The following is a 25,730-nucleotide window of genomic DNA, read 5'->3' as shown; positions in this document are numbered from 1 at the left end:
AATAAAACCAGTTGTCGGTTTTATTCTATTTGTAAAAAAACATTCCATTATACTGAAAAATTCAACAACATCTAATAGATGCCACCAAAGAAAACATTTCTCTGGATGCCATATTAAATCCCATATAAAGTGTTTAATAAAGGTATTTCACCCATTTAAAACATATTATTATCCTTACCCTTGCACACTTGCCGCGGAACGCAGATTGAGAAAGCCTAATATAGAATAAGAGCATAATAAGCCACTATTCGAAGAAATATTTTCAAGAGTGACATCTTTAAATATATATGTAAGTACAATTTATCTACATATATACATATGTATGTGTTCATAATGGATTTAAATCTTCAGGTGGGTCGCGGATTCTCAAATTAAGCATTACTGTTTTATTTGAAAAAATACTGCATACAATATAAGGCGTTTTTAAAACAAAAACAGTGGCTTTCGGACGTTACAAATTTACCCAAAAAAGCGGGTTTTTGAAAACAGACAATCCCTAATATGTACTATATTATACATTTATATATACATATGTACTTTTTTCACTAATTAAACTTCAATGAGAAAGATAAATTATTAATACAGAGAGCATACAAAATAATAATAATAGAACAGAGTATTTAATTGCACTATGCATTTACCCAACTGAATTTAGTTTTTAACTATTATTTATTTTATTATATAGCAAAAGCTTGAGCAACACTGGTATGTAATAGCACATGAACAGGTTTATAAACCCTAGCCATTATTCAATCTTGTCTGCGAGAAGTGAACGTACAATACATTACTCTCTCTCTCCCTCTCTACATTTTGTAGTCTGCAAAATGCGCAGATTTCACCCAATATTTCAGTGTAAGTATAAATATGTATGTATTAATTTGTACTAATTTGAACTATGTGGCTTGTATACAATTGTTTTATTCTACAAGTCGCCGACTAAGACTATGTATGTATGTATGTACTACATATGTACATATTGTATGGGTGTGTTAAATATCATGTTAAACGGGATGTACATAATATAACGTCAAATCAATTGCTACAATGTGACCACATCGTGTTAATCTCGTATGGTAATTCAGAGTTGTCCAAATTTTAGTATCTCGTCGTCTACAATCAAGTGTAGCTAAAATAAAGTTAAACGAAATTCTCGAGAGTAGATTGGACGGCATCAAAAAAGCTGGAACATGGAAAGCAGAACGTATCATCACGTCATCACAGACGATTAATATTTCGGTAAAAAATAGCACAAATAAAGTTATGAACTTTTGCGCCAACAATTACTTGGGATTATCGGTATGTGAAGAAAATTATGACATCGACAAAGTTGCATTCATTTATAACATTACTATTTATTTCAAGGATAATTCTGAAGTCGTCGATGCTGGAAAAATTGCTATGGATCGATACGGTTCAGGATTGAGCTCCGTTCGATTCATATGTGGAACCCAAGAGATTCACAAAGTAAATAAAAGTATCATTTTCATTCCCTTAAATACAAGTTAATTCTTTATACTTTGAAAGAAAATATTTGCATCTATTAGGAGTTGGAGAGTAAAATAAGCCATTTTCACAATAGGCAAGATGCTATATTGTACGCTTCCTGTTTCGATGCAAACGCTGGAGTGTTCGAAGCCTTGTTAACACCAGACGACGCTATCTTCTCTGACACGTTGAATCATGCCTCTATAATAGACGGTATACGACTGTGCAAAGCGAAAAAATTCCGTTATAAACATAGAGATATGGCAGGTAATCGATATTTCATTCTGTCTGTCATAATCTGTATATTAGTTTAAATAAAATCTACATACATATTCCTGCAGAATTGGAATCAATGTTAAAAACCAGCGATGCTAGATTGAAACTAATAGTAACCGACGGCGTCTTTTCAATGGACGGTACAATTGCTCCACTTATCGAGATCGTTGATTTGGCCCAAAAATATAGCGCCCTCACTTTCATTGATGAATGTCATGCTACTGGATTTTTTGGCGAAACTGGCAGGTAATAAACAATTATTTAACAATACAAAAAATATCTACAAACATATGTGCATACATAATTTTTTTTTCATGACACTACCAAATCTTCCCATATATGTACATATTACTGATTCCTTCACAATTTGAATAATACCTTATTTTCAGTGTATTGCTACTTGAATTTATGTCAAACATTATAAACTTCATTTAAATAAACAAAAACATACATACATACATATGTATGTACCTATATATCTTAAAACATGAAAATATTGATATTTTCAAGGTGGAAACCTTTCATTGTTTCATTGACCACTATGGTATATGTAAATATTAGGTACTATAAACACTTACATAATTTATTTTGATTGCAGAGGAACCGAAGAATACATGAATGTAATGGGAAAAATTGATATTATAAATTCTACATTAGGAAAAGCACTAGGTGGGGCAATGGGAGGTTATACTACTGGAACAAAACCACTGATTGATCTGTTGAGACAAGTGTCCAGGCCATATTTGTTTTCGAACTCTCTTCCCCCCTCTGTGGTTGGAAGTGCAATCAAAGTACAAAAAATATTTTAGTTTTTTCCATAAAAGAGAAAGTAATTGAGATCACAATCACTAAATTATACATACTATATATTCAACCATTTTAAATTAAAGGTATTTGACCTGATTGAAAGTTCGCCTGGATTGTGCCAAAAGTTGAGAGAAAACACTACATTATTCCGCAAAACAATGACAGAGGCAGGCTTCAAAATAAGCGGAAAAGACCATCCGATTTGTCCCGTCATGATAGGTGATGCAAAGTTAGCAAACGAATTAGCTAATAAAATGTTAAGTAAGTCTCTATATGTCTGTCCAATTGCAATACTAAAATATTCAGCAGTAAGAATGTAACATTGAAATGAAATACCTTTTTTTTAGGGGAAGGCATATACGTGATTGGCTTCAGTTATCCCGTGGTGCCAGAAGGAGCTGCCAGGGTTAGGGTACAAATTAGTGCCGCTCATGGGACTGACCAAATTATGACAGCAGTCAGTGCTTTCAAAAAAATTGGCAAGGAACTCAATATTATACAGTAAAATAGTGAAATTGTCAATAATTTAATCACAATTTATTTTGTAAAGTAAATCTTAAAATTGACCTGAATGAAAACTATTTTTGTTTATATTTTTATATTTTCTATAATAGCAGCACTGATTTATACATTTGGATTTAAAGATTACATAAATTTTAAATTATATTAAATATTGTCAATAATATAAATAAGTATGCGAATATTTAAATAATAAGTTATAAATATTACCGAATTAAATTGACATTGATTATGCAAATTGCAAGAAATTCATTTTTATAATACAATTTTTCCATCTATTTTTAATTTACATATGTATTTGAAATAAGCGTATTATTTCCAACAAATCACTAGATTTCTATTCAAACTATGTAATTCATCATACTAATTTTTTTAAACAAATACAAAATCTATTTGACTCTTGGCAATTTTATCAATACTCCATCTACACACATACGTATGTACATATGTACATACGTACATATTTATGAATGTATTTTAACAATTTAGAAAAAAAAACTTCGATTCATTTAGTTAATATTATAGTATGTACATATGTATGTAATAAGTTAATGAGCTTTTTAAAAATAATGGATGGAACCATCTTACAATAAATTCGGTACACTTGACCATCATCGGAATATACAAGTTAGTGACAATAATATTATCGATTTAATTTTTTTGTAACATCTCTAACAACTCCAATATTTGTAGATTTCTAAAACATATTTACATACATGTACATAATAAAAACTTAAAAAAAAAAAATATTGATGTGTGCAAGTATACCGTGAAATTGCAAAGGATTTTAGTATGAGTAAAAAAATATACATATGTATGATCGTCAAATGTTTATTATTTTGATAAAACAATAGTCAAATTTGTCTTACATAGTAAACGAAAAATTCTCGCTTTCGAGTTTTAACGTAGGATAAAATAGTTCCTAATAAATAATATAATATTTACACAATTATTACTAAAATACAGCCAAATTGTTCATTCTTAAAATGATAATAAATTTTCCCAGATACAAATTCGGTAACAATATATGTATGTATAATAGTTAGATTGTATGCACATCACAAAATCATTTAAAATACTGAAACGCAGTGATAACTTTACAAAACAAAACGAGAACTATATACAAAAAAAACAAACACACAATGTTTTTAAGCACTTCCGGAGCTACTCAATATGCTCGGCTTTCCCGTTGCGACTCGAGACGTTATAGTAGTAGCTGAAATAGCAAAAAATTTACTATGTACATACATACATACATATTTATGTATTAACTATGTTTTGAAATTTTAAAATTTACCTTTAGTGGTCGACGGAATCGGAGCTAACGTACTTCCCAAAACCTAAAATGAGTATACCTAATGAGTCAAATTCAAATTGAAACATTTAACCTTTTATCGAGTAAAATGCAGTTAGATGAAAATATACCTTAGATAGATCGCTTTCAGAATCTCTCTCGTGAAGAGTTTTCATAGTTTGAGATGCAGCAATTGGTACCGGTGGTTGTACATATTGAGGTTTTGATAATATATCATTTGGTTGTACATCTTCTTTTTCATCATCTACGTCGATTGGGATGGAATTAGAATTAGATTCCTTCGTTAAATCACTATGTTGTTTGGCCTCAACATGAGATAGTTGTTCTTTGAGACGTTTTAATTCCTCAACCGTGCTTTGTAATTCCGAAGACTTTTCGGCAATCTACAAATTTTAATTATTATAATTTAAAACGAGGATACGTACAACATTTAATGTATTACACATACATATGTATGTATGTAATAAATACTCACTTTCATTGCTAGTGCTGTAACATTGCGAGTTAAAACATCGCTACCTTGTCTCCATGCAGTGTGAAGACTACTGAGTGCAGCCGAATTATTTTGAACCGATTCTAAAAGTCCAGTAACTTTATGCTAGAACAAACAATACTAGAATTAGTCCCGCTTACGATTTAAATTTCACCGACGATTGTTTAAAGAGGTATTTACATGATCGTTTTGAAAATCTTGTGTTGCCCAATTTATTTTTGTGGCCAATGTCTCGTTGATCAACGAAATATTGGCGGAGAGTTGCGTTAGAGCTGTTTGCAAATCAGACTGTTGCTTTATGTACGGCTCTAAGCTTTTCGCATTACTAACTCCATCTACGGCGAGACTTGTATTCAATATTTGATCTATTTGGGTCTGAAATCAAACACGAACAATTGTTTTAACGTACACGTAAGTTATTACGATAAACATGAAATGCGTACTTTTAACTGTGTTATATTATTTTGCAGTAAAACTTGGCCGTCTGACACGGCAGTCGATTGAGCTCGTAACGATGCTACCGTAGAATCGAAATCTTTAATTTGAGAGCCAAATCTAGCGACGTTGGCTCCGAGTGAGGTGAGTTGCTCGGGAACACTGACTAATTCCGGTGCACTGGCAACTTGCTGTTTGACACCGGCGAGTCCAGCTTGCAACGCCGTCACCTGTACAAACATGTACAAAATTCAATTGTCAATTCGATGGCCAAGTTCCATCCAATTATTATCTGCGATGTCACCACCTGCGATGTCAGGTTATCGGTTCGAAGTATCAACTTGTCGAGTTTTGCCGCCATTTCCGTGTGATTGTGCTGCAATTCACGAGCTGTCGAGTGACACCTTTGCAATGCATCTCCGACACCTTGACTGCCCACAGATACTGAAAACGAAAACATATAAAGACTACATATTTCAGTGAAAAGAATATGGAAATATACATACAATCTAATTTTTTTACGAAAAGGTGAAAATTAACATTTTATTAACATTTTCTTCAACGACGCTTTTAATTTTATTACATACAGCTTTCGCGACTCGAAACAATAAACGAAAAAGAAAATGGAAAAACAATTCATAAAATTAAAAGTAAAATATTTAATAAAAGAATTTCGAGCGTCGAGTTTCAATTATTATTTTTTTTACTCGCAAAACGTAGGTCCATAGAAATATCAAATGAAAAGTTTTAATTATATTAAGTAAAAAAAGAAAACTCATTTAAACTTCAGTACTTTGAAACGTCGGCCGTTCGAGTTACAGGGAAACTTTCAGTTCCGAAAATCGATAAATAAAGCAATATGTTTACTAAAGATTTTATTAACGGACGCTTATTATAATATACCGAATAATTAAAAAAAGTTTCATAGAAAGTTATCACCTTTTATCGGTTTTTGGAACCGATAAATAATGTACCGTCGCGACACTTATGTAGATAACATAAAAGAAACTTGACTATATTATTTTAACTTGAAATGTTTATTTTTTGTGTTGTGTTATTGGAATATTTCATGTTTAAAGAGTCCATGGGGGTTTTTATCGGATATAGTTTTCTACCCAAAGTGAAAAGTGCAATACATAATTAGCTGAAAAGTGATGTATAGGTAGGTAGGAAGATAGACCTAGTTCCATTTGAGACCTCAGAGAGGTGATCTGCTCGCGCACGTCGATGAAGAGCCAGACGACGGTGGCCGTGGCGGTGGCGCAGGCACAGAGCAGGAGCGCGGCGCAGGCTCTGGCGGCGGGGGCGCAGCGCCCTCTCCGGCGCCTCACCCTCCCCAGCCCGACCCCGCCGCCCCCACCGCCGCCTCCGCCCCCCGCGCCCCACGGCCACCCGTCCTCGCGCTCGTCGCTCGACCCTGCCAGGAGCCTGCGCCCCCCGGCGCCCCCGCCCCCGGCCAGCGCGTCCAGTTCCCGTCGTTTGCGCATTTTCTTTCCGGCACGCAGAGGCACCGACACCTGAACGCCTCCGCCACCGCCCTGCATCCCGACCATGTCGACTCCTCGCCGCTCTCTCCACTCTCCACTCTTCACCGATCTCGCATCACATCACTGATGCTGCTGCTACTGCTGATGATGCACTCACTCACTCAATCGTGTTCAATTTTCACCGACACCTCTATCTGCCTGCGCTTATCGAACGTCTCGGATATATCTGTTTCGAGTAGACACACACATATAATACATATGTACATATGTTTCGAATGTGAAAATTATTTCTTTGTTTTCATTTTATCGCATGAGACGGCGGACGCTTTTATCGATCCGATCTATCGACTCGAGATTGTTTTAAATAAATTATTTTTTTTTGAAAAGCAACACCGAACTGGAGCTCGACGCCGCGGCCACTATTAAAACAGTTCATATCATATTATATCAGATTTATTTATTTAAGAATAGTTTGGAGAGTCGATGAAACCATACAGTAGTACAGAAATATAAATATAAAAAATCAAAAATAAAGAAAATAATATAAACAAGAGAAAATACAAAAGGTAAACTTTTGGGTAGAAAAAAGGAAGAATCACAAATAGCCATGTTGATGATTCTAATTTAATTTAATTGCAAAATGTACACGTATACACATACATATGTATGTATAATACGTGTACGTGTAGATATGAATGCATACCTATGTATGCATGTACACAGATAAGGTATGCCTAATAAATCAATCTATCGATTGTACGACGGCATCCATAGAGATTAAAATGATCGAAACGTTTACTCAAGTGTAGGTAATCTAAAAAAAATAAATCACGTGAATTTGAAACGCTGCGCAGTAAACAAAGTGGTTTGTCGCCAGTTCAATTTTGATTATTGCTAATGTGACCTTTCCTAAAAATAATTATTTTTAAAAATAGTCCAAATCAATCATACCCTGGTAAAAAAATTATTCCAAATTTTGAATTATTCATAGATAAAATTTCACGTCGGTGTAAAGGTAATTTGACACATTTTCATATATGTATGTTCATATGTACATACATACATACCTGTGTCACCTGTTGGTCACAAAACAATACCTCGACAAAATTTAATTCAAAAAACAAGGTTAAACCTTTTATAAGAAATACGTGCATTATACAAATATACAAAAAACATACAATGAACGTACATACATACATATGTATGTAAATATAGACACGCAAAACTTATCTATGCATATCATATATCATTTTGAAAGTACATATACATAGGTACAGGACTTGAGACAAAACTCGTAATATTTTTCCTGTCTCCCTATAATGGGAACCAACACGTTTTCTATACTTTATGTTCCCAATACATACTTTTATTTTAGATACCATTTGAAGACTTATTTTATCCATTCCTCTATCTAGCAATGTCCGTGCATATTTTTCACTCATTCCTCTATACATACATTGTATCTCCCAACTTGGTCATTACTCTTTACCATTTTGATCCCTTCCCATGATTTTCAACATTCCAACCTCGATCTCCTCTCTATTATTATGAATACTATTCGGGCACTTTCTTTGTCAATATATCTTCCACTGATCTACATAGCTCAGGGTTAAAAATATAAATTTTAGTACTTAAAGAATATGAAGAAAAATTGAGTGAATCCCAAAGAGAATATTCAAATCGGTTAGACATGAAAAAAATCGCTGTATTCTCCATACAAATGAAGTTAAATAAACCTTTATGAATCCAAATGATCTTTGAGTTTTTGGGAATTTGTAGAATTTCAGGAAAAAAAATATATTTTAGGGTATTATGGACACTCTAGGAATGTATGCATGTGTTTCTCTTTAGATCTCTTCTCATTCCAAACTTGGGTATTTCTATGCGTACACATTTTACTTATTAAATACATTTGTACCTACTTTAAATTCAAACATTGTAAACGCTAATTACTGTATTGCATGGATGCAATTAAGAAGATTTCCATCAAGGTGAATGTAGATCATACACTCACGGTCAACATTATGCAGTTATGTATAATATGTATGTACATACTATGAAAGAGTCAGACGAATGTCCTACGCACAGGTGAACAGCCACAATCCAAGGCATCTCAAGACAAAACTCGTTTATAAATGCAACATAACATAATATGACAAACGTTAGAGACGAGAATTGCATCTATACTATTTGGGTCAATGGAATCAGAACCTGAGGACGAACCCTCGACCTTTCGACTAAACCACGGTCATCGTACATACATACATTTAATATTTATCGAATTTAGTATTAAAATAAAATGAATCGATACGAGAAATGCAGGCATTATAAATAAAATCGATCGTGCATAATGAATAATTTCAATGTGAAAACTGTCAAAGAAATGACCTCGAATAAATTAAGGTAGGTATGTACTTTGGTTTTCCTCAGTTTATACGTATTCCGCTTTTAGTAGTTCGATTAATTTCAAAGTTAATGTAATCGTATACTTTACGACTGAAAGCGGCCTGAAAATGAATAATAACATAAATAAAAAGCAACAGCACGGAAAAGTTACGTGAATATAGCCAATAAAACTTTGATGCAAATACGTATACAAGTGTACATATGTACAAATGTACATGTGTATGTATGTAAGTAGGTTTATTAAGTGGGAGGAAGATCAATACGACGAAAGCACCAAAATATTTAAAGCGTGTAGGTACATGTATTTTGGGAATATGTGATTTGCCATTGAATTATGTATGTACATTAATTAATTAAGTGACAATGAAAGACTTGAGTGATGTGATATATTCCACGTGCATTTCCTTGCACGTGTCCTCGATATCTATTTGCGGATTATCCGATAGGCTGTAGCAAAAGGTACGATTAAAGCCTACGATTGCCATTGCTAATTGTATTGAATCAACCTTGTCTGGAGTGCGAGTACGTGTATGGCATTTCAGACGCGGTAAACAAACAAATTGCGATCGCACTTGGAAATAACGATTGGCAAACGATTTATAAACGAGACCAATAATTGCATTCGTAACTTTTTTTTTTAAATCACGCAATTCTTAATAATATAAAAATTTAAAAACAAAAAGATTCGACCTGATGATTGAAAAACGTTGATCGATATTCAATTGTATACATAGGTATGTATGTATGAGTACATATTTCATTCGGTGGAATACTGCATATGTACTTGACTTATATGTATGTATGTATGTATGTATGTACGAACATATGTACGTATGAGTTTTTCAGAATACGACAAAAAAATAGTGTGCTATACTGGTATAATCGTAGTTAATATTCTGAGATAAGAAACAGACGGTCTGGCATGTACCCAATGATAATAAAAAATAAATAAATAAATATTAGAAAATGACTAACAGGATACGTAGTAAATGTATTAAAATAAGAATGTGTATTATAAATAAAACACAACTAAAATGATGATTGACACAACGAAATACATACGTACATTACACACGAGGGTGACAAAAAAAACGTAACCGTAAACGTCACAAATTCACCGTTACTTTGTCAATTCTACACTATTACATATACATATGTACATATGTATGCATTAGCATTTACATTATCGCAATATTGTACGTAAATTTACGGGTTATTTCGTTATCGTTTCAATTTATCAGAACACTATTAATCAAAAAGGCAAACATTTTTAGTACAATTTTGAAATGAAAATTAAAACGGGTACGCAATTTCAATAATTGATTAAATATATACACATATTTACATACATATGTATTTACATAAAAAAAATCCAACGGAATATGTACATATATATTTACATACATACATATATTTTGGAAAACATATATTACATGAATTATACATATGTACATACAAAATTCTAACTATAAAACTAGGGTAGTATAGACCAGTGCTTCCCAATTACTAACCGACGACCCCCTAAATCTGAAAGAATTAATTCCCGACCCCAAAAATTTTTTTTTTCTAGTTAAAAGGTTTATTTGGCTGTAATTATTACAATTATAATACACATATTTATATTCAGCACAAAATTATAGGAACTTGCTTAAAAACTTTTTTTTTAAATAAAAACTATACACACATGAAACAATTTAATGCGATAGATGAGGTCGCATGTTTTTACATAACAAATCGATATCGGTTTCAGTGTCAGAAATGTTAACTCGCAAAGCATCTTCCAAAATCTCCGTGGAAAGGCATGACCTTTGCTTATTTTTTAATATAAGTAATGACGAAAATGCTGTTTCGCATAGGTACGTAGTCGCGAAAGGAATAAGAATTACCAGGGCTTCTTTTCCAATAGCAGGATATTCTTGCTGTCGCCTTAACCAAAATTCTAAAATACTTTTTTCATTAAATTCCACTTCAAGCAAATTATCTGATCTGATATCGATCAACTCTTCTTGGGCTGTCCACGTAATATGATCATTTTTTAAGGGCTTGGCAAATGGTGTTTTTGTCCTTTAATCCTCATTCAAGTTTGGGAAATATTTCCTTAAATATATACATTCCCTAAATATGTAATGTGGAAAAATATTCATAAATGAATATTTGTTCCTTCTATTGAATATTTTCGCGGCCCCCGCGAGAAATCCTACGGCCCCCCAGGGGATCGCGACCCCCAATTTGGGAAGCACTAGTATAGACAAATGAAGCACACCTTCCAAAAACCGACGAACCGGAAAGCTTATTTTTTCTGCTATTGTACATACTTGTATGCTTTTTGTTTACAAAATACTATTTTAACGATTATGAGCCATCAATAATGAAAATTATGAATAATGAATTATATACGGTAAAAAGAATTGAAAAAGTAAAAAAATGAAAATGTAACATATTCACATATTTGAAATTAAATTACAAACAAAAGCTGTCAGTTTTCATATTTATAAAAACGTATATTTCAATAAGTTGGAATTAAAAATAAATAATAAAAATAATGTGAGAAACAATTGAATCACTTTTGCCTATAATTTCAAAAATACTAATAACAAAATGTTAATCGACGTTCTTTTTGACGTCCATCGATCGGTTCCTTGCATATTTTCTACATAATGCGCCTACTTAGAAAAAACAATATAGGTATATATGTAAATAGCTACAACTTATTGCAAACCACTTTCGTGAATGAGAAAGCAATGTCGTGAAAAATCGAACATTTTCCAACGCAAACTCGGAAAAATCCATTATTTCAAAATCCCTCAAACACAACCGCCATAACAAAAATCGGATGTGACCAACCGATGACTCTATCTAGGTATTTGAGGAATATAAGAAGTAACAAAAACAAAATTTGATAATGACGTCCACATACACGTACCGGCTTTGAGAACATTTTCGATACAAGTTTGAGCGCTAATGTAGGGAAACTCACGAAAAACATTTTTTTTTTAATATCACTTTAAATATTACAAGCACAAAATATCAAAACATTTAAGGCGTCAAAATAAAACTACAACTTCGAATTACGAATTCTAGCCTTATCAACTCCAAGTTAGTACGAATACATATACCTATACATAGGTACATATAATATTTGCTTAGCTTGATACGTTTAGCAGTGTGGAAAAAAAAGGGCGATCACATTTTTGACTTTTCTAAAAGGAAAAAATCCCATTGCCGGTTTATCAAATTTTTTGATTATTTATTTACATGTCATACAAGGATTATACTGGAATCGTTTTTGGTAAAGAGCACACATATTTAAAAAAAATAGTAAACTGTCACTTCCGATTGAGGGATCTTAACAAAATTTTCTGTGTTACGGATTAACGGTATTCGAATTATCACCAAAATACACACAATTTTTTCTAAACGATGAAAACGTGATCAATGATCAATTCTGAGTTTGAATTTTCGCATGATCACAAAACTTCATCTACTGTTACTACGTACATAAATAAAGTAAAACTATTCACATAATAATATCGATCATCATCCTACGGGGCAATAAAAAGAATCATAAATAGATTCAGAACACAAAGACGATATGAACACAAATCGAACTATGTATACGAATCGAATATGTATGTACGTACATACATACAATGTACATACACACGTAGGTCTGTAGCAGTATTTGTGTAGAGAGAACAGATATTATCCGAGACGCGATTGAAACGATTCGAATAGTAAAGAAGTACTAAAATACATACGTATAAGGTACGCTCGAAATGGCAAATTAAAGTAACCGACACGACACGACACGACACGACACGACACGATAAGACACGACACGACAGTAGCACAACAAGTTCGGTTGTCGGTGGTGTGATCAATATGGTAAGCGAGCGATCGATCGATCGATCGATTGACGAAGAGACGACGACTAGGACGACGCGACTCGACACTGACTCTCTCTGGTGTTTCTCTCCGTGAAAAGCCCTCGCAAGGAAACGCATGCGCAAACGCCCACCGCCCACTCGCCCACTCGCCCACTCACCCACTCACCACCACCGTCCGCCCAATCGCTACCCCTTCGTATACGTATACGTATGTATGTATATCACCGTTGCGGGAATCTACACTGCAATCGCTTTTCGTCCCCGGTCAGATGCCTAGTGACGTCTAATCTAGTTCAAATTTTTATTATTGGATATACATACATACATACATATGTACATGTACACATCATATACATATATAAAGATAGTCGATACACTAACTCTATTTTAAATACATATGTACATTAATTTATTTATTTATTTAATAGTTTTGGACCATTGTGGCATTACAGGAAGAACCTAATGCGCCACAATGGCCTACATTTGAAAAATATATAAAAACAAGTAAACTGTAAATAAAGGAAAAAAGCAAAAGCAGAAAACATGGTAAAATAAAATAAAAAAAAAAGTAACAAAAGGAAAATAATACATCATTCAGAGAGAAAAAAAATAACAAAAGTGTAAAAATTAAAAATAAAATCCATAAATCCCATTCTTTGTTTACACTGAACAAAATTAAAATAGTATATAAAAATATACAAAGGAGAAAGAAAAAGTAAAATAAAATAAAACAAAATATAAATAAAAATAAAATCACAGCGAGGCCCAAATGGAAGAGAGTAGATTAAGATTCCACTCATTCATCACATTCAAATTAAGAAAGTAATGATGAGCGCAGGTTACCAGATAAATATGTTAAAATAATATCCGATAATCTACGCTCCCCAAGGTGGAAAATATCACATTCAGGGACAGCAGCAACGATTTCATTGAGAAGTCGAATAGCTCTTGAAATAGGAGCCATTCGAAAAAGAAGTGTGCGAGCAGCAGGTACAACCATCAAATGATGATGTCTACCACGCACATAATTATTAGGGACATAAAGTCCCAACTGTTCCAGCAACAACGGGCATGACGTATTACCACGCAATAGCTGGAGAACGAAACGAATTAACGAGAAGTTTCTCCGAAGTTCAAGGGAATTATACCCAAGCATGCCCAAAAGGAAAGGAGTAGGATAGAGATATGGGTAGTACCCATACTCTTTCTTATAAAGAAAACGAAGAAATGCTTTTTGCACTTTTTCTATAATACATATATAATACACTAGTTGTTTTATACCCAGCTTCGCTCAGTATTTGTAATATAAACAGCTGAAACATGGCTAATCTAATAGTAAATATTCATTTGTTTTTTTATTAAATTTATTTCAATCGAAAAAAATATATATTCAATCAACCAATCGAATCGTCGTCATTGAAAATTTGACTTTTCATTTCGTTTTCGATTTCCAACCAACTATAGTTACAAACTTACAAAGTCTCTTTCGAAATTATATACTAGATGTATTATATATTATACCAGAATCCGGCGGCTCCCCCAGCGCCCCCCGTCCCCATGTCGTCATGGAAATTTTGAATTGTTTTCGAGGTTCCCAACCATTTTCCAACCGACATTATTTACTTACATACAAAGTCTCAATAGGTTTTTGATCTCTTTTTCATATTATGCTGTACATTAGAATAATATAATACTATGATTACTAACCAAATTACATTAACCCTTTGCCCGCGTCGCCAAATTTAGCGAACATGTACGCGGCTGCTTTTTTGCGGATTTTGTTATCGCGTTTTCGACTATAAATATAGGTTGTAATATTTTATAAATTATTTTAGCCTATATTGATTTTTTTTTACTACTGCCATCTATCGAATTTGGTAAAGTATACATTTAGTAATATTTTCAACCAAGTTATAAAATTGTAACACAATAGACGGCAATTATACAGGTTGGAACTTCCAAGACATCTATGCGTGTCTCACGCGCTGAGGGCATGTTCGCTAGGACATGTATAGTAGTCGTACGCGGTGGAAAGGTTAAAATTGTAAAATGGAAAATGATCACTAGATCAGTAGATATAAATATAGTTTTAATAAATAAAATAAATAAATAGATATTTTTATTAAATAGATATAAAATGTGTTGTGAACTAAGATTTAGTAATAATAAAAAGCATTTAAAAATCAAAAACATACAAAGTCTCTTTCGACATTATATATTAGATTATATATTTTAATTAAGTCGAGATATATTTGTCGAAAACGTCTTCAAATATACATATATACATGTACATATGTATATATGTAGTTCTGCAAACAGGATCCAACCAACGTGAATAATATTTTGACTAGTGCAAATTTTCGAATCATTTTATACAGTTCAAAATTTAATTTACAAAACTCGGAGAAAGCTCAACCCTATGCAATTGTAAGTCACAGAATAAAATGAACTATTGGGTAATTATATCACGACACATCTAATAATATATATGTGTGTGTGTGTGTGTGTACCAACTCAACGTTACGCATGAACCAAGTAAAAAATAAAACTATTAACTAGATGGCGAAGTTTTAATATACATAGTTCGGTAACGTGGTAATTGAAATACCCCATTTTAAACAAATTAAATTTCAATACATTTTTTCATATGAAAAAGTACTGAAAAAGTTGAAAAATAAATTAATAACCCAATTACAGCCAAAACTACATCATTCATGTATTATACATAATTATGTATCGTTATTTGTGGAGATATTTTGCGGAAGAAGTCCAAATTTGACACTATGCTGTAAATTTAGTTTTAATTGTATTCAATAAATAGACTATCAATGTTTGAATGTAAACAGTACCTATTACATGTGCTAATTTTTCATATGAAATAAATGCATTTGAAATATTACCTTCGCGAATAGCCGCATCTAAGCGACGAGTATCTTCCGACAATGCTGCAGCAGCCCAAGATAAAGCCACCAGCCACGCCAGCAGAGCGGCAGTTATTCCGATAGCAATAGCTTTTTGACCCCACGCTTCGCTCTTCACTATATTTGATCCGCCTGAGTTTCGACTTCTGCGTGACCTAAATTAATTTTAAATTGTTTATGAGCTAAAATTAGCACGTCCATTGTTTACATAAGGTATTGGATACTGGCCTGTTGATGCGTTTTTTCCGGGGCACAATTTCAATTTGCAAGTTATCAGAATCGGTGTCACTAGACAGATCGAGCAATTTAAACGTCTCCTTGTTATTGTTTGCGCTGATAGACATCGTATCGCATAGAATTACGATGCTATATTATTGAGGTTATGATAATAAATATTCTAAGAAGTAAATTTTTCGTATCGTCGAAATGAGATTTAACTGTCAGATCAGCAATCATTTTAACTAGTAAAAATGACAAGGAAAAATCTAGCTATCCATGGATATAAATCGAAAAGTGACAGCGTTGCGCGACTGTCAGTTGTCATCTGTCACTTTAGTCGGTAAAGCAGCGATCATTATTACCATCATATCAGTGGTCGCAAAAGTGCACAAATACGAGCAGACGCCGATTAAGAAAATGAAAACGAAAATTCGAAACATCGAAATTTAGATAATGATACCGTTCGTGTACGCTGAATTTGATGAGACAGTAAAATAATAAAAAGAAAAGTGTATGTAAGTCCTTTAATAGAGGTCTGTCTGCAAATAGAATGTATTGATGTCATACAATTTCCGTCAGGTTGGGTGTCGTGTAGTGCGGAGTGGAGATTCGGTGCGGTGCAGTGCGGTGCGAGGCGGGCGTCGATCGTCGATCATCGATCGTTGCGGCGTCGGCTCAGGAGTCGGGAATTAGGAGTCGATAGTCGGGAATTAAGAGTCCAGCAGTTCGAGAAAGAGAGCAGTAGTTCGGGAGCGAGATGTGGCACGAGGCGCGCAAGCAGGAGCGCCTCATTCGAGGGCTCATCGTCGACTACAGGCGAAGGGCGGAGAGAAGAAGAGACTTCTACGATAAAATCGTCAGTTCAATTCAATGAACCCACACACACACACACACACACACACACACTCACTCTCATTCACATTCGATGCTCGACAACATAACCTCTTGCTCGTTCTGATCACCGTTTCTTTCTTTATTATTGTTTTCGACGATTTAGTCATGTCAGTTTATTGTTTTTTTGTATGTTTAGAATGCAGACTCCACTCAGATCTTACAAGTTCACGGTAGACCTTGTAAAATACATTTAGAGCCTGCAATCGCTGCTGCGGGCGACAGTGCCTCCATCATGTACGTATTACCACATATGTAGTTGCGGTCCACTATGTAGGTGTGGATCCTTTCCCGAAAACATAAATCTAAACTGTTGAATGTTAAATCAATGTGTATGTATATAGAAAGACTACCCCTTTTTGGAATTTTTGATGAATTTCACACTCATAGATTATTGAATTTTCCTTAGAACAAAATCGCTTAGTTAATTTCGTTTATTATTCTTGTCTTCTTAGATTGGGCGAACGGTCCCTTTATTTTCTATGGAATAGAAAAGAACTTTTCTTTGGTTTTTTTTTTCTTCTTGATTGGTGAAATTTTATAGGTCACCCCACTTACGTCCGAGTGTAGACCCTTCTGTAATGGATTTTTATGTTTCAGGATGCCTTGGCAGGGTGATCACAGTAATGTGATCGATCGGTTCGATGTCCGTGCTCACCTAGATATAATACCTGAGGTTAAAAATCGCGACATAGCTACGGAAAATCTAAGCCAAGAAGAACGGAATTGCAATTACGAAAGATACAGAATATTGGCTCAAAATATATTTTTAGGAATTAGTGTGTATCTTTTTTTTAATGTGTGTTTATTTTGTTTTTTGAAACGTTTTTAAAACGGTTACTTGTTTTAATTCAGGTGAAGAAAAATTTCTTCACCAGTTGGCTATCGAAGAACAATTTGGAGTAACCTTGGAAGAAAAAGAATTGCAAAAGGAGAAATTGCATGAAAAAAATAAAGTGCACGGAGCGACAATTGGATATAATTATGACGATTCGTCTGCTAAACCATTTGGTAAATATATAGTACTCGAACCTCTAAATTTAATGAAAAAATCTTGCTATGCAAATACTTTATTATGTTTATAGGTAGAGTTAAGAAAGCTAAAACTGCAGGAGGTGTTTTTCACAGAGGTGTTCAAATGTATAATGCCCTTCCTGAAAGCATTAGAAGTTCTAATAACATTGATGCTTTCTTGAAGGGTTTTAATGGATACCTTTGTGGAAGATGATTTATAATTTTTTGTTGTTATTTTGTGTTATATGTATCAGCAGTTTGCTATATAAATAAATAAATGTAACTGAGCTTAACTTTAAACTTAATACTATGGCAGATCCAAAGAGTATTGCTTCTTCGAATGCTACCACTAATAACGATGACAAAGATGACTCTGAGGAAGAATCTGATTTGGAAATATTGGATGTAGATTTAAGCATAGATGTCAACAAAGTAGAGCCTACTCAGGTCTCATATCTTGTCAAACATGACAAGTTGTATACGCACACACATGAATAACTTTGATTGCACAATGTAACACAAATTAAATTAATTTAGGCTCATGCGATGAATGCCTGCGGCACTCAATTTGGCATGTTGGATACAGACCTCTTTTCTTTTTTAACTGGCGATGCGCAAGAAGCCGAAAGACACCGGCAGTTGATGAGGGAAGAGAAAGAAAAGGCTTTATTTTCTGGGAGGAAAAGCAGAAGGCAGAGACGTGCCCACAGGTAAATATTGTCTGATATATTCAAATATACAGATGTATCTGTTATATGGTTTCAAATCTGTAATGTGTTTCTCCAATTTTAGGGATAAACTTTTGGCTACAAGAGTTGTCAGTCCGCCACACTATGCCGCAAGACCATCACCTGTACGTCATGCTGGACACGAATCTCCTTCGCCTACTAGATCTTTATCGCCCCCTGAACAAAATTCTAATGTTGTCACTTATATTACTAGTTTTGGAGGTGATGATGATCATCCACCAGATTTAGGTAAATATAATTCGATGCATACATATATGTATTTAAAAATTTGTATAGATTACGAATGCCTTAATTTGTAACTTATTGTAGGAAAAGTTTTACCAAATAAAATTACTTACGCTGATAAAGTGAAAGCTACAGTTGAACCAAAAATTCATGGAACTCTGCCACGAGATGTACCTAAAAAAAATCTGAAGAGGTATTGATTGGCATTGAAACTTTTTATGAAACCTACCAAAAATCAGTGATTTTTATTTTTTAAATTTCTTTACTAGGTCACTCAGTCCGAGAAGACCTCGACGATCTCCGTATGGTAGGACCCGACGTTCGTGGTCCAGAGGTCGCACTTCGAGGAGCTCTAGATCACATGGATCAAAATCACGAGGATACAGATCAAAGTCGAGAAACAGAACAAGAAGCAGATCGGCCGAAAGAGGTCATTATTCTTACAGTGATCGATCTTCACGTAGTCATTCAAGGTATCCCATTGCATATAAAAGCATTGAGTAATTTTTGATTTATATTCATAATACATAGAATCAATCATTCCTTTTAGACATAGAAGGACTTCAAGTTCTAGTGACTCCTCCAGAAGCTCTCGCTCTTCGTCACAAAGGTGATTATTTGGTTTCTGCTATTGAAATTCATCATTATTACCATGTGTTGTGAATCTTGTTTGATTTCAGTTCATCGGATCGTAGAAACAGTAATAGTAAATTTAATAACACGAAAACGACAAAATCACCGGAACGCGGACATTCGTCGGGTGTAAATGTAACGTGTGCACCCACCGTCCGACCACCACGTTATTACGGACGCAAAAGAGAAGGTTGCAAGTCCTCTTCTAGCGAATTGTCTGTGGACTCCAGCGACGATCAATCAAACACCACAGACAAGTGCGTGTGATTCGAGTTTTTGCCTTATTCAGTGGTTACAATTACAATTTCATTGTTTTTATTCAAACATTTATTTATTTCATTTCAGAATGAATGAAAATTTGGTTGGCAGTAAAACCAGCCAAGTGTCGAATATAGTCCGTAGTTCTGGATCAGCATCCAAAGTCAGTAAGAATCATTGTATTGGGCCACTCCTAGACCAGTTTTAAATAAACAGTACAGTTTATAAATAATTTGTGAAAACCTCGTCAAACGAGTGATCATTCTCGTCGAAAGCTATTTTTTTTTGTCGAACAAAGACTTTGTTTACTTTTTATCTATTGATAAATCATGACAATTAGACAATTAGTCAATATTATAATAAATTAACAATGGACGAATATTCAAAACTGTACTGTGAAATTGTGTAACTGTTGAATGTGTATTTTTATTTATAATGCAATTGTTTTCACTTTCAGGTATATTTTACAAGACTTGCACTTTGTTAAACTTTTCTTTCCAGTGTTGAAAAAAATATATGTTTTATATTAATTCTTACTTTGGGATTCTTCGACCGTACATGTGTATTCCATATTAAACTAGAATATCTCGTCAATGTTTCATTGATGTTTCCGTTTTAAGTTCTATTTTATTTTTTTATTTATTTTATTTATATATATTTTAGCTATCAAGCTAATTTCTGCTTTTTAATTTCAACATGCACGTTACTCAAGAAGAAAGTAGAAAAATGTTATCCATTCAAATAATTTAGTATTCGTCAGTGAAGAGTATTATTATAACAAGTGGCGTAACTATGATATTTAATCTCAGATGGTTCATTCATATTTCAGCTATCTGCAGGCTCGAACGAAAAATTATCTTTGAAAGAACGTTTACGAAGAAAAATGCAAGCTCAACTTTCACGCCAGTGTAAGCTTAGAGAAAATTTATATTAATAATGCTTTTTTTCCATCATTTAACGCAATACAACTGTACATTCGTATGTATTTACATATTCGATGATCTTTTTCAGTGCGGGCTGACAAAAAAGCTGAAGCAGAACGTCTTGAAAGAGAACAACAGATGCAACAAGAGAGAGACGATGAAATGCGCGAAATGGCTATAAAAATACGGCGAAGGTATTTCTAAAATGCTATTTTAAAATACATACATATGTATGTGTATGTATGCATGTATTTACATGTTGAAATTACGTTGGATTGAACATTTTCTAGGCAACGTGAAATGAGGCATCAGCGACGAGCTTCATACAGTTCTCCGGATAGTGATGATAGTTCGACTTCGCCAAACCGATCATCCCCTCGATCACCCGCTAGATCTTCTCGATCACCAGCTCGATCGTCTCCTCGTTATCAAAGGTTGTGAAAATTTTTTGATAATACAGTCCAATTTACACTTGTGCTATAATTCGTGTATCTTTTTTATATTATAGGAAGAAATCTTTGGATAGAGAAGATAAGAAGAAGTATGATGAAAGTCCACCTCGTAAGATTAGAGATAAAGGTCGTGTGTGGGAAAATGAATCTGAAAGACAATTTGAAGGTCCACAAAATGAATGTTCATCGACAGATCGTGATCGATATTCCAATCCTAGAAATAAAGAGGATGTTGAAAAAATGCCTGAAAAATCATACAATCGTTTTGGTTCTCATAGTAGAAGTTCATTTAGCGGCAGCGGCAGGAATACTTTTGAAAATCGAGATTATGATAGTAAAAACTCTCAAGATAGCAAGTACCGAGACTTGTGTAAAAACCGGAATGCAGAGGAAAGAAGTTACTATGATAGAAGCTACGTCGATAGCAGTAGAAAAAGTGAAGATGACCATTCTTCAAGAAGACATGGAAGAAACGAAAGTCACGATAGCAAAACTGTAACGACAAAAGCGCCCATTAAACGCTTAGTGGATTATTAAACATTTGTATGATAATTTTGGCATTGTTTGTATATTATTAGGTTGATGTATATCACTTTAGTTTGGTTTTATAACATAATATGTATGTACATATACATATGTGTATGTAATGATTTGCAGGTAAAACTTACATATCATTTTTATTGAAAAATTTTAGCTAAATTTATAGAGATTTATACATGTAGCAAATTATCCACAGTTGAACGCTGTAATGAAGTGTAACTTAAGTAATAAAAGAATCACAGATTTATTCAACTTATATCAGATTGTTAGTAGGTATAAATTCTCCAGTGTTTAATCACTGATCGTGTCTACGTCGATATCTTCAGTGTCTTGTGTTGAAGAATCGGCTCCGCTCACCGTAGCCTCATCTTTCACCGCGGTCCCCGCGCCGCGTCCTTCTTTTGTATGCCTCCATTTCATTCTCCTATTTTGAAACCACACTTTCACCTGAAAAGTATATTATATCACAACCTGTAGATTTGCATATTGCATATTCTACGATACGATGCGATAAATCGCGTTGATAATGTGTTTTAAGTGAGCATTATTACCTGAGCATCGGTCAGTCCTAAAGTGGCTGCCAACTGTCTCCTGTCTGGTTTTGTTATGTATTTTTGAATTTGAAATCTACGTTCCAATCCTTTTCTCTGTAAATTACTAAACACGGCCCGCGACCATGATCTTTTTCTTTTTGATGCGTTGTGCACTGAATGATTAGATGTTATGATGTGTTGATTGGTTGATGTCGGTGACGTTGACTGCAGTGGATGCCTATAAGCTGTAAGTGTTTCACGTTAATAATATACATTTATACATATATTATATACCTATCATATATATTCAGGCTTCATTCACTTCCCTACTAGATATTAAATTAGTGTATGTATGTACGTAGTGTAGTGTAGTGTCACAATTTATTTTTCAATTGTATTATTTCAAATTGCTCATGTGGATACATATGTACATGTACATGTATATACATATATACATATATAAAAAATATGTGGTTGTAAAATTATTGTATATTTTCAGCCCAATTGAATACATAATATATTACGTTTTGTATATAATCAAATTGATGTTATTATTTCTATCCCCCCATCAACACCAACGCCTCCGTTTACACAATTCGTTACTATTACATATATGTATATTATACATACAACTACCTAATGGACTATTATGTACATACATACGTATTTTAATGTGGAAGTGTATACATACATATTTCATATCTACAAACAATTTGACACAATAAAGATGAATTTAATGCCAAACTATTTCATTGGATTGAAAATCTTGAAAAAAATTGACGAATTACGGAGCTTTTGGTAACCAATGAATCGCAACTTTGGTTTAATTTGGAAATCCCTGCAATTTATTGAAATGTAAACTTAGGTTACAGTAGAAGTACATGTAGTACTGGTATTTCAGTGAAATCTTTTCACTATTAGTGTATATATGTAAATCTACATATGCATGTAGATACATCGCCAAAACCATTGCAGCGTATAGAACATCAGTTTTTGATTTTTTTTTTTCATTGATACTGACTAGTGAGTGAAATATGTGGTACATACGCATAAAATAACTTGAAAGGAAAAACCTGAATTTTTTCTGCACCTACAAACTTAAAATTCGATACAAGTTCAAAAGTGGATATACGATATCTGTACACCAAGCCATCGATATGTACGGATGCGGTGCATCCGATCTAAAATCGCCAGACAAATTGAACGACAGATTAACGGACGGCTGCTTTAAATGCAATTCTCTCATCAATAATTGCATCTGTGCACATCGAAAGGTTACCCGTCATCTGATGTGCAATCTATCATTCGAGAAAACGAGAATTACGTTTAAAGCTGCCGTTCTGTTAATCTGGCGATTTTAGAGCGGATGCACCAAACCCATATGTAGTGTTGTTATAGCAAAATAATCATAATTTTTTCATTCACTTATATTCGCATCAGTGCTGAGATATGTACATAGGTGAGAGAGGTCAATAAAATGGATTTTACACTTAACGAATCGAGCCGCCACAATACCTATGTTCAGTGGTGTCACCCTAATGATTTCCATGGGTTTCTAGAAACCCGTTGGAAATATAAAAATTCATATAATTTTTGTCAAATATACATATGTACAGATCTTCAAAATTGTTTTCAACGGTTACAACCTCGAAAAGGTCCCAGTCGATTACATAGCAGGTAAATAAAAAAAATATTTTTTCGAAATATACAATACATATATGTATGTACGTACAAATTGAAACAAATTTGGAAACTTGTTCTGAAATTGAGGTGACACCACTGTGGATGTAGGTATGTAGTACATATAGGTTTCAGGAAAACATCGCTTCATGTGAAACGTGTCAATTTGTCAAACTACCCTGCGGCCACTCGACCGAGGGTAGAAAAGATAAGAGTCTTGTTACAGAAGCAGATACATATGCACGTATTTGTAAAAACAAACATTTTAATTGCCTAGTGTAGTTTGGTGAAGACGTAAACAGAGTGTCATCAACATCCGACGAGTACCATGTGCCCTGTGTCACATTGTGAACTTCAGCGCCAGAAGACACTAACACTTCGTAAACCAATAATACAGTGTGGCGTTTCTTCTGTTTATCGACTGCATACTTTTTATTATATTATGATGAATCATTTAACAATTTCAGGACCAGAATCCTTCTGGTCTGGTTTTGTATCCGACAATCTCCAATTTCCAAAACTCATAAATAATAATACCTACGAATTTGCACGTATGACTAATATGTAATCGAACTAATCTCGTGTATTCGCTCTTCTATTATTTCTGCGGTCTCGTACGTTACGTTCTCGTACGAATTAATATGACTAATATGATTCTTTCTATTTCTTTATTTTTACAATCTTCCGAATAAATATGCAAATAATAGTTTTTAGCAACTTCCTCGTACTAATATTTGCTTTTAAAAATCCATTTGTTTGATTTATCGTAGTCGTACGCCCACCGAATAAATCAATAGTAAAATGCAGAGGCGTAATAGAAAATTTGATCGAAATTCCATATGCACAACGTATGTTGATATACAAAAAAAAATTACAAATGCAGTTGCACTATACAATAATGAACCGAATTTAATATTTACATAGTTAAGCTTCTCATTTTTGTATTTTAAAAATCTGACGACATAATTAAGAAATTTTTCAAGACGCGCTATTATAAAAAATTTTGAGTGTTTTTTTTTTATTTATCTGTGTAGGTATATTTAATTTTAATTTTTCGTTTGGTATATTTTTTTCATTAAATAACCTACTTGCAAAAATATTTCTATTGCTTACTTCGATCGTAATTCATCTAATTTTGTTTTCACGCGGTCTTTTCTTTTATTTGACTAAAATAAATTGAGTCCTTTTATTCCGAGGATTATTTTGATTATATGTATGGCATTGTCATCTTTACCCCTATGTTGATGTGATCTTGACGATTATACAGCCTTTTATCGAGAATCATTCAGGGGAATGACGAAATATTATTTTACGTTTTTAATATGATTTTCATGCATATTATGGAAATGCACAATTTTCCACGGAACATATGTATGAATTTTAACGTTTATAAGCGGGATTTGGTGTATTTGAAACTTACACCTTATCGACAAATTTGGATTCGTACTTGACCATAATTATTTGTATAAAGAAGAAAAACAAAAAACGACCGCCACTGTATACCATCATTAGTGTACCTGTTTACGAATTGTATGGGAATGAAATTAGGCGGAACCGATCCACGTGTTGGTCGAGCTGACAT

The 25,730-nt window shown here is 33.6% G+C and overlaps 4 protein-coding genes across 6 annotated transcripts; 2 read left to right on the top strand and 2 right to left on the bottom strand.

Moving 5' to 3' along the window:
• Positions 1-243: 243 nt before the first annotated feature.
• On the top strand, positions 244-3,490 carry Gcat (Glycine C-acetyltransferase). 2 transcript variants are annotated; one of them, XM_077436950.1, is made up of 10 exons: positions 244-289; positions 352-503; positions 686-852; positions 1,100-1,296; positions 1,363-1,464; positions 1,545-1,752; positions 1,827-2,007; positions 2,360-2,552; positions 2,652-2,829; positions 2,916-3,490. In XM_077436950.1, exons 3-10 carry the CDS (start codon positions 720-722, stop codon positions 3,071-3,073), a joined length of 1,350 nt encoding a protein of 449 aa, XP_077293076.1. In that variant the 5' UTR covers positions 244-289; positions 352-503; positions 686-719; the 3' UTR covers positions 3,074-3,490. The 2 variants fall into 2 exon arrangements, with proteins under 2 accessions (XP_077293076.1, XP_077293075.1); XM_077436949.1 differs by lacking the exon at positions 352-503.
• LOC143916060 (uncharacterized) lies at positions 3,174-17,062 on the bottom strand. 2 transcript variants are annotated; one of them, XM_077436947.1, is made up of 9 exons: positions 16,260-17,062; positions 16,011-16,186; positions 5,638-5,774; positions 5,339-5,560; positions 5,076-5,270; positions 4,878-5,000; positions 4,513-4,785; positions 4,385-4,427; positions 3,174-4,303 (listed from the first exon to the last, which is right to left on the bottom strand). In XM_077436947.1, exons 1-9 carry the CDS (start codon positions 16,373-16,375, stop codon positions 4,236-4,238), a joined length of 1,353 nt encoding a protein of 450 aa, XP_077293073.1. In that variant the 5' UTR covers positions 16,376-17,062; the 3' UTR covers positions 3,174-4,235. The 2 variants fall into 2 exon arrangements, with proteins under 2 accessions (XP_077293073.1, XP_077293074.1); XM_077436948.1 differs by having other exon boundaries at positions 16,011-16,177; positions 16,260-16,592.
• LOC143916059 (uncharacterized) lies at positions 16,840-23,209 on the top strand. Its single transcript, XM_077436946.1, has 16 exons — positions 16,840-17,106; positions 17,281-17,378; positions 17,742-17,920; positions 17,997-18,152; positions 18,472-18,602; positions 18,693-18,865; positions 18,948-19,132; positions 19,214-19,322; positions 19,399-19,602; positions 19,680-19,739; positions 19,810-20,019; positions 20,108-20,183; positions 20,850-20,928; positions 21,032-21,137; positions 21,234-21,377; positions 21,452-23,209. The coding sequence occupies exons 1-16, from the start codon at positions 17,008-17,010 to the stop codon at positions 21,930-21,932; spliced, it is 2,490 nt and encodes an 829-aa protein (XP_077293072.1). The 5' UTR covers positions 16,840-17,007; the 3' UTR covers positions 21,933-23,209.
• LOC143915957 (uncharacterized) lies at positions 22,227-25,730 on the bottom strand. The gene is made up of 4 exons (XM_077436778.1): positions 25,652-25,730; positions 24,327-24,569; positions 22,487-22,713; positions 22,227-22,382 (listed from the first exon to the last, which is right to left on the bottom strand). The coding sequence occupies exons 1-4, from the start codon at positions 25,728-25,730 to the stop codon at positions 22,227-22,229; spliced, it is 705 nt and encodes a 234-aa protein (XP_077292904.1).

Source organism: Arctopsyche grandis, chromosome 8 (assembly GCF_051622035.1).
Source record: "Arctopsyche grandis isolate Sample6627 chromosome 8, ASM5162203v2, whole genome shotgun sequence".
Lineage (NCBI taxonomy): Eukaryota > Metazoa > Arthropoda > Insecta > Trichoptera > Hydropsychidae > Arctopsyche > Arctopsyche grandis.
The sequence above is the reverse complement of the archived record's forward strand: the minus strand, read 5'-3'. Positions and strand labels throughout refer to the sequence as shown.

What these genes read in the sequence shown, in the direction of transcription:
- Gcat (XM_077436949.1), top strand. Translation starts at nt 720, where the DNA reads ATGAACAGGTTTATAAACCCTAGCCATTATTCAATCTTGTCTGCGAGA. An exon ending in TTTTTTGGCGAAACTGGCAG is followed by an intron (nt 2,008 to 2,359) that starts GTAATAAACAAT and finishes TTTTGATTGCAG; the next exon opens with AGGAACCGAAGAATACATGA. An exon ending in TGGTTGGAAGTGCAATCAAA is followed by an intron (nt 2,553 to 2,651) that starts GTACAAAAAATA and finishes TTTAAATTAAAG; the next exon opens with GTATTTGACCTGATTGAAAG.
- LOC143916060 (XM_077436947.1), bottom strand. Translation starts at nt 16,375, where the DNA reads ATGTCTATCAGCGCAAACAATAACAAGGAGACGTTTAAATTGCTCGAT. An exon ending in CCGATAACCTGACATCGCAG is followed by an intron (nt 5,561 to 5,637) that starts GTGGTGACATCG and finishes ATGTTTGTACAG; the next exon opens with GTGACGGCGTTGCAAGCTGG. An exon ending in ATAATATAACACAGTTAAAA is followed by an intron (nt 5,271 to 5,338) that starts GTACGCATTTCA and finishes GTTTGATTTCAG; the next exon opens with ACCCAAATAGATCAAATATT.
- LOC143916059 (XM_077436946.1), top strand. Translation starts at nt 17,008, where the DNA reads ATGTGGCACGAGGCGCGCAAGCAGGAGCGCCTCATTCGAGGGCTCATC. An exon ending in TCTTCACGTAGTCATTCAAG is followed by an intron (nt 19,603 to 19,679) that starts GTATCCCATTGC and finishes CATTCCTTTTAG; the next exon opens with ACATAGAAGGACTTCAAGTT. An exon ending in GCTATAAAAATACGGCGAAG is followed by an intron (nt 21,138 to 21,233) that starts GTATTTCTAAAA and finishes AACATTTTCTAG; the next exon opens with GCAACGTGAAATGAGGCATC.
- LOC143915957 (XM_077436778.1), bottom strand. Translation starts at nt 25,730, where the DNA reads ATGTCAGCTCGACCAACACGTGGATCGGTTCCGCCTAATTTCATTCCC. An exon ending in AAACAGGTACACTAATGATG is followed by an intron (nt 24,570 to 25,651) that starts GTATACAGTGGC and finishes AAAAGTATGCAG; the next exon opens with TCGATAAACAGAAGAAACGC. An exon ending in TAGGACTGACCGATGCTCAG is followed by an intron (nt 22,383 to 22,486) that starts GTAATAATGCTC and finishes TATACTTTTCAG; the next exon opens with GTGAAAGTGTGGTTTCAAAA.